Source organism: Delphinus delphis, chromosome 16 (assembly GCF_949987515.2).
Source record: "Delphinus delphis chromosome 16, mDelDel1.2, whole genome shotgun sequence".
Classification (NCBI taxonomy): domain Eukaryota; kingdom Metazoa; phylum Chordata; class Mammalia; order Artiodactyla; family Delphinidae; genus Delphinus; species Delphinus delphis.
Genome location: NC_082698.1, coordinates 39731022 through 39744358, shown reverse-complemented (window position 1 = coordinate 39744358; position 13337 = coordinate 39731022). Strand labels below are relative to the sequence as shown.

At 38.4% G+C, this 13337-nt stretch overlaps 1 protein-coding gene across 1 annotated transcript in view; it reads right to left on the bottom strand.

The window, feature by feature from the left end:
- Positions 1-13337, bottom strand: part of LOC132439843 (cGMP-dependent protein kinase 1) — a 1104652-nt gene that overhangs the window by 412827 nt on the left and 678488 nt on the right. The window contains exon 4 of the mRNA XM_060034572.1: positions 10119-10224. Within this exon, the coding sequence (XP_059890555.1) occupies positions 10119-10224 (106 nt within the window). The remainder of the gene's footprint in view (positions 1-10118; positions 10225-13337) is intronic.

The window sequence follows — 13337 nt, the reverse complement described above, 5'->3', positions numbered from 1 at the left end:
TAACTGAAGTTACACTGCTTAATTGGAATCCTAGGCTGACATAAATATTCTATCATTTGTTGTATACATACAAATTTTAAAATACTATGCTTATCAGGAGATTTCAAAGAAAAAATATCCTCTCCCCTCTGTTTTTAAATAACTCTTCAAAACCTCACAATTGGGGCTTCCTTGGTGGTGCAGTGGTTGAGAATCTGCCTGCTAATGCAGGGGACACGGGTTCGAGTCCTGGTCTGGGAAGCTCCCACATGCCGCAGAGCAACTAGGCCCGTGAGCCACAACTACTGAGCCTGCGCGTCTGTAGCCTGTGCTCCACAACAAGAGGGGCCGCGATAGTGAGAGGCCCGCGCACCGGGATGAAGAGTGGCCCCCACTTGCCACAACTAGAGAAAGCCCTCGCACAGAAACGAAGACCCAACACAGCCCTAAATAAATTAATTAATTAAGAAAAAAAAGTAAATCCTATTAAAGAAAAAAACCTCACGATTCCTTTCATATATGGATAGATTATTACACACAAATTAATGTTAGGAATTTTTTTCAATGGTTGAAATGCATCAAGAAATGAATTTCCAAATAAATTTTGTCATTATTTATCCTTGTGACTTTTTTTAATATGTTCACCAATTGGCACTTTTCTTCTATATATAAAAAAATAATAAATACTCATCTATTGATCTCCTGACATTATCCATTTTCAGGAAGCTGGCCTGATGTGATCAAGAGAACAAGGACTTTGGGACCGGGTCTGGTTTTGAATCCAGCTGTGTGATGGTGGGAAAGCTTGCCATTTTCGTAACTCCAGTTGCCTCCTCAATAAAGTGGGAATAACGCCAACTCCCTCAAAGAATCCCGTCAAAGGTACGTGAGATAATGTGTATAAAGTAGCAGGTGTGGGCTGTTTTGTTCTTGTTTCCTCCCTTGTCTCCTTCACTGCTCTGAAAACTCTCACTGTGGGGGAGTGATCAGAACCCAGCCCGTCTTTCTGTTACCAGACATCATGCCAGCTGCTGCCTCTCATGGCTTCCTATTCCAGTGCACTTTCCCTACACCCGAGGCAAAGCAGAAAAGCAGGACTGTCTGGTTTGGAGATACCCTTTCTGCTTAACAGCCAGATTCTAAGCTTAAGAGGTCACCTTGGTAAAGTCATATTGGTAAATAAATTATGAATAACTTTATTCCAAGCCAAAAAAAAAAAAAAAACCACACACACACACACACACACACACACCCCCCCTAGAAACAGAAACTATGAGTCATATTTCTCCTTATTCAGGCTTTTTCTAAACAAACTGATGTACTCTCCTCTTCCCAGGACAGATAAAACGTACAAGCTGAGACACGTACTTTGTCTAAATCACCCGGATGTTTACTTTGTCCCTCAACAGTTTCCTCATCCACACTCCAGATTCTCAGATGTCTCTCCAGCTGTGGGGAAGCAGATTTCTACATCTAGTGGAGAAATCTAGGTTGCCGGGATCCAAGGAGCTCCCCGTTCTTAGTTTCCCTAAAAGCTCATGGATTCCTTCTGAACTTGTTCATTACAGAACAATTCTCCTGATGGAAAACAACACCGTCCCAGATGCACCAATCATTGGCATACAAAACATTTTAAAAAGATAGGACAGTAAGTAGGCTCAGCATGAAATATACAGAAATGAAATAAGCCTCTAATATAGTATTGTAAATCAACTATACTTCAATAAAAAATACAGAAGTCTCACTACAGAAATGATTTATAAGGATCAAAACTACAGCAATAAAATGAAGGAATATTAAACTGCTTTATCACACGGCTTTAGTTTTTTAAACCCCAGTGTTGAGAAACTATCCTAGGAACATGATGGAGGAAAGTCAGCCTACAATCCCCAAAGGGACACATCCTTTCAAGCTTAGCCTCAGGATGAGCAGCATAATGAATCAATGTACTAAGTCCCTTAGTTGGGGCCTTGTCTTCCTCAGAGCCAAACAGTACTTGTCTGTATAAGACTCATTACTTGACTTAAATGGACAATTTTAGCCACAAATACCATAAATCAGATGTCTTATTAATCATTTGCAAGAATTAGAAGGAATTCACACATGTGGAGGTGAGTATGCCTATACGTAAACATTGTAGATGAATAATTTTAATCACTATATCATTATGCAAATATCAGATTACATGTTCTTTTTAAAAAGGATCAATATGGAGACACTTGTGCAAATGCTAGATGACAACATGAAATTAATGGCCACTTACATTTATCTGCTCCTGTGTCACCTTTAATGAGAATGGATCTGCTACCATGAAATGGGCTGTAAGCAGGCCAACTTGAAAATGGTGTGAGAAAGTACCTCTTTATTCATCACATCATTTGCCGTCAAATTAAAACTATGCCAGCTTTGCAGAGCTTAATTCTAATGCGGGTTTCACAATCTTCTAGAAAAGCTCTATTAAAGCTCAAAGCTTAAGAGCTTAAAAGGTCTGTCACTTATCCTTTGAAAAATTTTTAAAAAGGTCCAAAATCCCTAAAACTATTTTCATATGCACCTTCTTTTGCCATCTCTCCCCATAAAATCTAGGGAAAGTGGGATCGTGATTTTGCTTTTCCACAAATGTGATCTCAACAAGTTGATTAGACTATATTGTTGTCCCTTACATAATTTGTGCCCAAAAAGTAGCATCATGAGTAGCATCATGATTTCTTCAGACTAAAGTGTACCAAAGATACTCCATCAATAAACGCCCAAATAGTGCAATTCCTTAAAGAAGTTCACAGAACTCAGCTTAACTAAGCAAGGACAGGTCCTGCCTAAAGACCACCATCTGTGCGAGGGTAGAAAGGAGCTTCAAGCCACAAACACTTTCCTCTGATGCCAAAAGACAGTGACCCTTAGTTCTTGGTTATTTAATATCCATTTTAGTAATAATGGTGCCTTCTGACATACAGGTGGTGGATTTCCAAACATCACTGAGCCTAAGCAATTCTAAGACATCATCACTTTTATTCATCATCATTTAAAGTGACAGCTCTTATGCTATTACAGAGTATTTATTTCTAAGAACATATCCTCAGGGGTGGGAGGAAGGAAAAAATTACTGAGGTTTGGGGAAAGGGCAATATTAGAGAAAAAATTACAGTAAATGGGAAGAAACCCAGATACACCAAGGACAAAGTCAGTGGAACTTTATTTAACTCTTAGGCCTCAGTTTTCTCATCTGTAAAATGTAAATGTTAGTACTTACTTTAAAGATTTTTCTTGAGGATTAAATAAGTTAATACATCTAAAGTGTTTTGAACATTGCTTAGCACACACTCAGTAACTGCTCATATTATCGTATTTTGTTTATTCCTAATTATAATCCTTCATCGTGGGAGGGTACCCTATTTTTGGTTGTAGAAACTGAGAGCCTGTTTAAAGAAACTCGCCTAAGATTACATACCTATAAGATGCTGAATCCAAAATTTAAACAAATACTCTTTTCATAACAAGTCACACAAACATTTAAAATATTTGAAATATATTTTCTACCTTCATCTTATATCCTAGATCAGGGATGCCCAAGAGCGGTCCCCAGAACAAAAGCATGAGCATCACCTGAGAACTTGTTAAAAATGTAAATTTGCACACCCCACTCCACATCTGTCATTCAAAACTGACATTACAAGGGCAGCTGTAAGCAGTTACTTTCTCTTCCTATGGACAATACAGCAATCTTAGCAGGAGTATTAAAACATATCCTAGAGGAATTGTGAAACACTGGAACATGTGTTTAGTCAAGATCGTGTTGAGTTATACGCTGGAGGTTTTGAACAAAAGACAGTTGAATTTCAGCTTTACCTGAGGGCAGAGAGCTGGATCAGTATAGAGTTAACCCTGGAACAGCAGGGATTTGATCTGCATGGGTCCACTTTCATGAAAATGTTTTCCATAGTAAACACTAGAGTGCCTCATGATCCACGGTTGGTTGAATCTGAGGATGTGCAATGGCAGATACGGAGGAACCATGGATACAGAGGGCTGACTATAAGTTATATTCGGATTTTTGAGTGCATGGGGGTTGGTGCCCCTAACCTGCACATTGTTCAAGGGTTAACTGTACTACCAATTGTCCGTGTGACTTTGGGCAACTCCCACAACCAATCTAGGCCTCGGCTCTCTCATTAGTGAAATGAGCAACCTCTCATATCCCTTACAAGTTTGTATTCTACTCAAAGAACTCTAAATCTCTCCCTATGTTTTTATAAATATGATAAACAATAAAAATCTGACAAACAAGGTGACCTGTTGGATTGAGTTATAAGAAAATGAAATCTGGGGGGTTTTTAAACTGGATCAGAGAAGAAAAAACTTGCAAGGCATTTAAAAATTTCATTACCCCAGGCCGAAAGTAAAAATATAGAGTATAGAAAAAAGCCTATATAATATCAAACTAATAATCTAAGTATGTTACCTTTGTGGAGAGGCAAAAAGAAAATACCACTAACCCAGCCTCATGTTAAGTTCACTACAGTGAGGAGCTTCATTAGAAGCTGTGAATGAACTGTGAACTTGAGTCCAGGTATGGGAGAATACTCAGACTGGGAATTCAGAAGCCTGAGTTCTAAGTTCTGTTTCTAACTGAATGTGAACTTATTTTGGCCTCTGAGACTCAATTCCTTCACCTATAAAATGCGCACAGAGATGAAACTATATCTTGTCTTAGATTTTTCTAAAACTAAAATTTAATCATTATTGATGTATCAGACCAGACATGAAGATGCATCATTATGTAGGCTAGGCCGCTGCTAGTGACAGGTGTGGTCAAAACTACCAGATGAGAGAAATGTAAGGCAATTAAAGAGACATTTCAGGAAGGTTGGTCTGGGATATAGACTGAAGTCAGAGTCAACCCCAAATGAAATTATCCACATAGTGAAGGTCATTCTGATATCCAAAGGATAGCATGAAGTTTCTAGAACAAAGTCATATTGCTTTTTTTTTTTAAAGGAATCACTTACTTTTCTAATATGCATATGTAAGTAACATTTAATTATATGTTAGATGTATATACAAGTATTATTGTTTTAGAGAATAAGGGGGGATAACAAACTAGATTTGGGCTTACTCCCTAGGAATGGACATACGGAATAAGGAACCTTTACACAACATCAAAATGTATACCAGGGCTCTCAATGAGAAAACTGGGGCAGAAGGATTAATCAACCGAATAGTTCTATGATTTGCCAAAGGTCCACTCCTCATCTGGACACCTTGTATGTGGATGCTGCTACGGCCCTCATAGGGAGCCATTAGCTTTGGGCTTTGTTATAAATTAGCTTCCAGGGATCTGATCAGAGATCCCTGAAGAAGATCCACTCTTCTGCCCAAAGAGGGCCAAACCACATGACTGCTAGTTTTAAAACTGAAAACTGGGCTTCCCTGGTGGCGCAGTGGTTGAGAGTCTGCCTGCGATGCAGGGGACATAGGTTCGTGCCCCGGTCCCGGAAGATCCCACATGCCGCGGAGCGGCTAGGCCCGTGAGCCATGGCCGCTGGGCCTGCGCGTCCGGAGCCTGTGCTCCGCAACGGGAGAGCCCACAACAGTGAGAGCCCCGCGTACCACAAAAACAGAACAAAACAAAAACAAAAAAAAAACCCCAAAACTGAAAACTACCTTAATGGTTGGAGAGTCAGCTGAGAATCAAATAGGTAAAGAACTTCAAAATCCCTAAACTTTAAAACGCTACTTATTGAAAATACAACATGAAACTTGGTGGCTAATACTATTAATTTCTCTTTCAACCTAAGGAAGGTAAATCAGAAATCTGTAATTGTTTGAGACCAGATTCTTTTTTCTGCCATAATGGCACACCATTTCCAGAGTGCTACACCATAGATCACCCTAGAAAATGCATCCATTCCAAGGAAGAGGAGTGTCTTAGGAGGATCTCCATTGCGAGGGAACACAGCATATAAGGAAATGAAGGCTCACCAGGGGACTAGAGCAAAGAGGTAATGAGAAGACAAGGAAGGAGAAGATGGAGAGTGAGACGAACCTAGGGAGGTCAGCAGTAGCCAGAGGAAGCAGGGCTTTGACGACGGTGCCAAAGACGTACTTTATCTTAGGAGTGAGTAGTAGTCATGGAAAGGTTTTATGCAGAATGATGATGCGAGCATATCTGCCTTACCAAAAGATTCCTTAGTGGATCAAGAAAAGGTTTTTTTGTGGGTCGACAGGCTTGATTGAGTAGCTTAAATTCCAAACAGTCCCTGCTGTGTCTCTGATTTGTCAGGGAGGCATTAAGATAAATAGAGGTTCAGCATCATCATAGTTTGGGGCCAACAGAAAACCCAGTTCCTTCAAGCATATCCCAGTGGTCACACAACTGCATTCTAATGCTCCTTCGGGTATAGATGTCTGTGCCAACAGTAGCACAGAGAATATGCTCAGAAAAAAAGCAACACAAATTAACTCTGGCAGTTAACTCTAGCAGTTATTTTTCAGAATCCATCTGCAAAACAACAGCATTTTTCAGTAGCCAAAGAAGATAGAAAATGCATCTCACAAAATCGCTACTGGACCTATAGCAATCGTACCTTGCTTCGCAGCACTGCCCCTTGCATATTTTTTGGTTTTGCTATGCTTGCATAGGAACATGTGTTTACATCAGGGAATGTGAAATTTAAGCACAAAAGAGAAACAACTAAATAGGATTAAAGACCAGAATCACGGTCTGATGTGGCGTTTAATAGCAAAGAGGAGGCCAGACCACACGAATGGTGGTTACAAAATGAGTAAACACACTGGAATGAAAAAAACCGACTTTGATAAGAAAAATCCTTGCATTTTGTCTATGCATTTACATGTCTGATATGTCCCCTCCTTTTCTCACCCTCCAAATTTACTGCTTATTTAGAAAAGTGAAGTGTGGTATGGGGAGATGAGCAGTGATACAGAATCACTCCTCTTTTAGCCTGTCCCTACCCTTGAAAGTCCTCCATTAGGAAGGCATTCCAATGTACCAGAGACCCTCACTGTGAAGAATTCTGATGATTTCTAATACCATCTGCTAGAGTTTTAATTTTTCTGATTGTGTCACATTGCTTAAATCCTTAACAAACTATGAAGTATATGTATCTATAGTAGAAAAATTCAGATGAAAGTTTTTAGCAAGCATATTAGAGAAAAACACCCCGCCATGCGCATACACACAAGCGCACGTGCACACACACACAGGCTGCTACAGAGGATTTAAGTATTAAGTCTATGTTTTTATGATAAAGTAAGTCTTTCTAAACATGAAACCATAAAGTAAAAAGTTGGTTGACTTAACTATATAAACTTTTAAAGCTTTTACATAATGTAAGAGTAGTAAGCAGAATTTTAAAATCAACAATAAACAGGGAAATAAAAAGTTCTGAAGTTATGGTAGAGAAGTTTAATTAATTTTGGTCATCTTAGTTTTTGACAAGATCTACATTTCCTTGGGGAATATTATGTCATTCCAACAGCCTTGCAAAATAAATGGCAGAAAGTATTAACCTGGGAAAGTGAAGGAGGAATGATTACTCACTCTTAGTTTCACAAGTATAATAGCACAGGGCCCAAGATTAGAAGATCACTATACTTGGTTTCATACTATGCCACCAGTGTCTTGAAATTTTTCACAATTTTTGCAAAAGGAGTCCTGAATTTTATTTTCCAGTGGGCCCTTCAAATTACGTACTCATCCCACACTTACTGCCCTGTAAACTGCCTGTCTACAAAGTGGTAAGCTGTGTGCCAAAGAAGAATACCAAGATGCTTAAGAAATAGCTCTAGTCCCGAAAAGTCTGTAGTTTAAAAGTAGAGATAAGTTTAGCAGTGAGATTATAATAAAGTAGAAAATAACACACATGGTAGAAATGAAGCTCCAGAGAAGAGAGAGATTGCTTCCCAGTAGAACCATCAGTATCTGTGGAAAGGGCAGCTTTTAGTTGAATATAAAAAGAAGAGAGAGACTTAAACATTGACAGTGGGGGAAAAGGCAACAGAGGCAGTGTGCTATATAAAAGCACAAGGTCTGCTTGGGCACATGGAATCATTTGGTTTGCCTGGGGCGAGAAGAAATCTGGCTGAAAAAGCAGGCTGCCATTGGCTGTGGGAGGACCTTGAATACCCAGCTAATGATGCTGTAACTAATTCAACAGGAACTATGAGCATTGTAGAAAGAGAACCAGTTGGTCACAGTAATAATTTAGGAAGATTAAAGCTGGCCCCAGGCAACAGTGGTCATTTGTCACCTTTCTGGACTCCCAGCCCACTACTATATACACAAATGATGTGGACCTGATGTTTTACAGAGTGGCCAGATGAAGAGTGACATCAAAGTCAGTGCCTGTCTCTTTTAGTAAATCAGTTCAACTCCACTTGCTCTAAGCTGACCAACAAGAAATGTTTACGCAATCTAAGAGAACCAACTTTTATTGTTTAAGGTTTGAATTGTCAAAATAGATGATAAATTTGGGCATCTCTGAGAATACAAAAATAAAAGTATATCCAGGATCAATTACACACACACACACACACACACACAGAGACATGTACAATTTCCTGAAATTGTGCCTCTAATAAAGAGTTTTTGTTGGAGCCATGAAAGACAGCATTGGCACTCATTCCATTTCCTTATGAAAACTAACTTATGGAAGCTGAAACCAGCATCATAAATACCCAGCTCTTAGGTATGTGAGACAAACAGTTAACTCTGTCCCACAGACAAGCATTTCACTGATTACCAATTGGGATCTTTCTCTGTCAGGGCTGCATCACAAGAAATCAGTAACTTGTACTTTAATAAAGGCTTAAAAATGGACATTCACTCTTATCTCTTTCTGTCTCCATTCACATACACACATCTATGTATCAGCACACATATCAACATATATATATATATATATAACATACACAGATGGCACCTGAATAATTTAATTTCCTCGCAAACTATACTAATCTTCAAACAGAAGAAATTCACATTTCCACTTCTGTTTCATTCAATCACCTTTAGTAAAAAAACCAACACCTTAACAATAGAGTAATTTTTTTAATAGGTCTCACCTGATGTCATATTTGAATTTTTATTGTCCTTTTACCAGGAATAAAGAAAAATTATGTGGAAATAAAAAATGTAATCAGAAACAATAAGTTAACCAAAAGAAATACCCAAGTAAGGAACAGCAAAATTGCCTTTAAGAAAATTCAATAGATATCCATTAAGATTTTTCTATCACTGACACAAAATATGATTTTTTGACTCCATTTAAACAATTTCTTCACCAGAAATATAAAATAAAAAGGCCAGTTTAACATTCTAGCTCTCAAAAATGGACTCTCAATTGGTGTTGCACTCCCATTTAGCTCACATACTCTGTACATCACTATTTAGTGATGGTTCTGTTTCAAAAGAAAAATTATACAAAATAACTTTTTCAAAAAAAGTCAAAGTTGTCAATATTCTTTTTAATGATAATATATACTCTTTAAAATAAAATAAGCCTAGAGACAAATGAATTTCAGTGACTATCAGTATATTCCTAAGAAACGAAAGCTGGCATTTTTTTCCAATTCCTATGGTATACTGAGTTATTATCATAATATATAATATCAGGAAAAGAAAAGCTTTTGATACCTCAGAACTGCAACATAAAATGAATTTAATTTGGGAAATTAAATTCAGGATTAAAGGATAATAAACTTCTTCTTGGAACTTTTCATCTTAGTCATCTGATCTTTAATATAGAACCTCACACAGAGATGATTCGGTCTTATACTGTGGGTTGCTTTAGAAGAGGTAAATATATTAATTGATCAACAGTTAGAGATGGACTCAATATCCTTTTTGTTGTCATTGTTCCTGCAAATGCTCACTTGCTTCTCTCCTCTATGCTGCTCTCCTCTATGAGAGGATGTTGGATGAAACTCTGAAGTTCTGACTTAACCACCTATCATGAAATTTGGCAGCAGAAATAGAAAGAAGCCAGTGCAAAGTCTTGTACTTCCACAAATTTGTAGGCTAATAAGACTGAGATAAAGGCAAAAAGTGTTCCCCGGGCTGCGTTTCAGAGGAAGGTTGAAAAGACAATAAAACACTCTCAGGAGAAAAGAAAGCATCCTACCTTCTTAAAAATTCCATATACTCGGTATGCTTGATGAGTCCTGTCCTCATCATTATTGTTTGAAAACATTGTCGATCAATGGCCCAGAGTTTCACATTTACAAGAGCTGCAGAAAAAGAAAAAAAAAATAGGAAAAAAAATTAAAGAATTTCAACAGTGAATTATAATGTGCAAAAGCAAGGAGTTATTCAGTGGAATAAAAGTGATTAACCTTGGTTTAAAGCTAATATCATAATGCTATCCTATTTAGTTAAGAAGTATTCTTACAGACAAAATGTAGTTCATAATTTTCAATACTAGTATTAATGTCTATAAGGAAGATTCCTGTTGCTCTTATGTCCTTAAGGGATGAGACGGTCTAAGAACACATTGAAAGTATTTAGTAATTCCAAGACCATATACAAAGGAAATCGGATGAAGAATAAGAGACGTTCACAAGAAATAACACTCCCTGGTAAGTAACCAGAATGGGGTTAATGACTCACATGATCGATCATATTTTAATTTTTAAAAATATAGGTGAAAATTTAGTTTTCAGGTTTAGGGGTTAACTTAATAGAATAGAAATAATAATTACAATTAAATTGTAACCTGTGCCCAAAGTTACCATATGAAGTTATCAATATATTAGCTATGTTTGTTTAATTTTAGTTTCTCTCACATACCACTGTCTTTGACAATGAATAATTAAGTATTGAAACTGAATACCACAGAAGAGATCACTATTCGATCTATTAAGCACATGACTAAAAAACAAGTTTGAGAAAGACAGATGTTATAGCGTAACAGAACAAAATATTAAGATAAACTTGGGTTTTAAAAGAGTACACTAAAAAGGTTGGTAATTGAATCTGTGTGGTGGGTATTCAAGAAGCATGTTTTACTATGCTCTCTATTTGTATGTTTGCAAATTTTCATAATAGAAATATTTTAAGTTAGCACATGAACTAAAAAAAGACAATTCATATATAGTACCCATGGAGTATGGGGTAGAGAAGGGCTGTGCAGGGGTTTGAGCAGGACCAGTGAATGGGGTTGAGGTATAGTCTAGTGATCCAAACACAAAAATTGACGAATGCAGTTCTCTCTTCTTCGGTTCTCAGACTAAGCCCAGTGAATGCGATAGATCAAGATTTGGGCATAAGGGAGAGGAGAAAATGCTCGAGTAATCAGGCCATGTATGTGCCTTGCAGGAGTATGCCAGAAGTAATCCACAGAGGAACAGATGAAAAAGATGACAAAAGGAATATTGCACTCTAGAGCAAACCTTTATCTTTGAACTTTACCTAATTTTTCCTTGCAAAATTGTTTGAAGCTAAAAAAGAAAACATGACTCCTCCCTTGGCCAGCTCTTTACTGGAGAACAAAGATGGTCGGTTAAGTAGAAAAAGAACAAAGCAGCAAGGACCGGTGTGTGCAAGGCTCCATTCCAAATAGCCTTCAAAAATCAACCTTCAGCAGAAAACAACGCTCATCTCACAGGTATTCTCCAGTCACATTCTAGTTCCTCTGTTGAAGCCAGGCTGCTTTCCAGAACACCTGTTTACTTGAGACGAACCATAGAACTGGATGATATAGCCACGAAGGACTGAGAAAATCAGGACAAGATTCATAAGAAGTAGACCCTTAAAAACGAAACGGGACTTCCCTGGTGGTGCAGTGGTTAAGAATCCGCCTGCCAATGCAGGGGACACGGGTTCAATCCCTGGTGCGGGAAGATCCCACATGCCACGTAGAAACTAAGCCTGTGCGCCACAACTACTGAGCCTGTGCTCTAGAGCCTGTGAGCTACCACTACTGAGCCCACATGCCACAACTACTGAAGCCTGCGCGCCTAGAGCCCGTGCTCCGCAACAAGAGAAGCCGCAACAATGAGAAGCCACCACAATGAGGAGCCCGTGCACCGCAACGAAGAGTAGCCCCCGCTCGCCGCAACTAGAGAAAGCCGCAACAAAGACCCAATGCGGCCAAAAATAAATAAAATAAATAAATTTATTTTTAAAAAATGATAGGAGTTGAACGAGAAGAGAGTAGTCAAGTGGGGAAAGTACATAAACAAGAGCACAACTGGAAGTGAGTTTGGGCCGTGGGAGTCCAGTCAGGGATAAAACAGACTGCAGTGGTTGAGATTTCTATAAGGTTGCTACACAGTTTGAGAGTAGGTTGATGCAGGGCCCTGGAAGCCAGCATAGGAAGCAAGGATTAATTTGATGAACAACAGAAAACTACTAGAGATCTTAAAAAGACAAAACAAAACAAAGAACCACAATGTTAAAGGATATACCATGGGGATATCAAAAAAAAATTAAATGCTTACTAGAAAAAAAAGTATTTTCTATATTCATCATTTTTAATGGTTCCCAGGTGTTTCCAGTATAGACGCTCCTCCTTCCAAAGGACCAATTAGGATATGCCAACAAATTTTATTTTAAAAATAGCAACAATAAATAGTTGTATTATACATATTTTTAAAATGCACAAAGGCATGATTAAAAGCATAATATCAAGGTGAAATAAAGCATATATACATTTTAAGGCTTTGCCCCGCAGAAAGACATCACAGTGCATACTCCTGGTAACAGTATATAAAAGCTTCTATTACATCTCGTAAATCGAAAGATATCATAGTGATAGCTGAGAAAGACTAATCTAGGAGGGACACACTGGATTCAGAAACACCGGAGTCAAGCAGAACACGGACCAACACTGGCGCCATCAAAGTAACACTTTTTGTACAAACCATAGGGCACAGTAGTTAATATGATAAAAGCTCAGCGTGAGGAAAACTGTTCCGATACACTGTGCGCACAGGTTCAGACAAGGAGTAAGGAGTGCCAGGAAGAGGCCACAGTAATTCAGGAGTGAAGTGAGGAGGGTCTTAGTGAATAAGGCAGCAATGGAGTAACAGCAGTAAGTGTGTGTGTGTGTGTGTGTGTGTGTGTGTGTGTGTGTGTGTGTGTGTGTGTGTGTGTGTGTGTGTGTGTGTACTAAGTTACCTGCAGCACTATTAGTCTGAGCTCACACTTCAAGGCCAGGTTCCATCCCTTGTCTCTCCTGATAAACAACCTTTTTGTCTTACAACTATAGCTTTTTCTGTGTCATTTACTGGCATTTTGCACATGTTACCAACACGGTCAATTATCTCTGTCTATATTACATTACCTCAAATAAGTTTGTACTACACTCCCTCTGAGAAAAGTCCCTGTCTTGTTTTCTCTA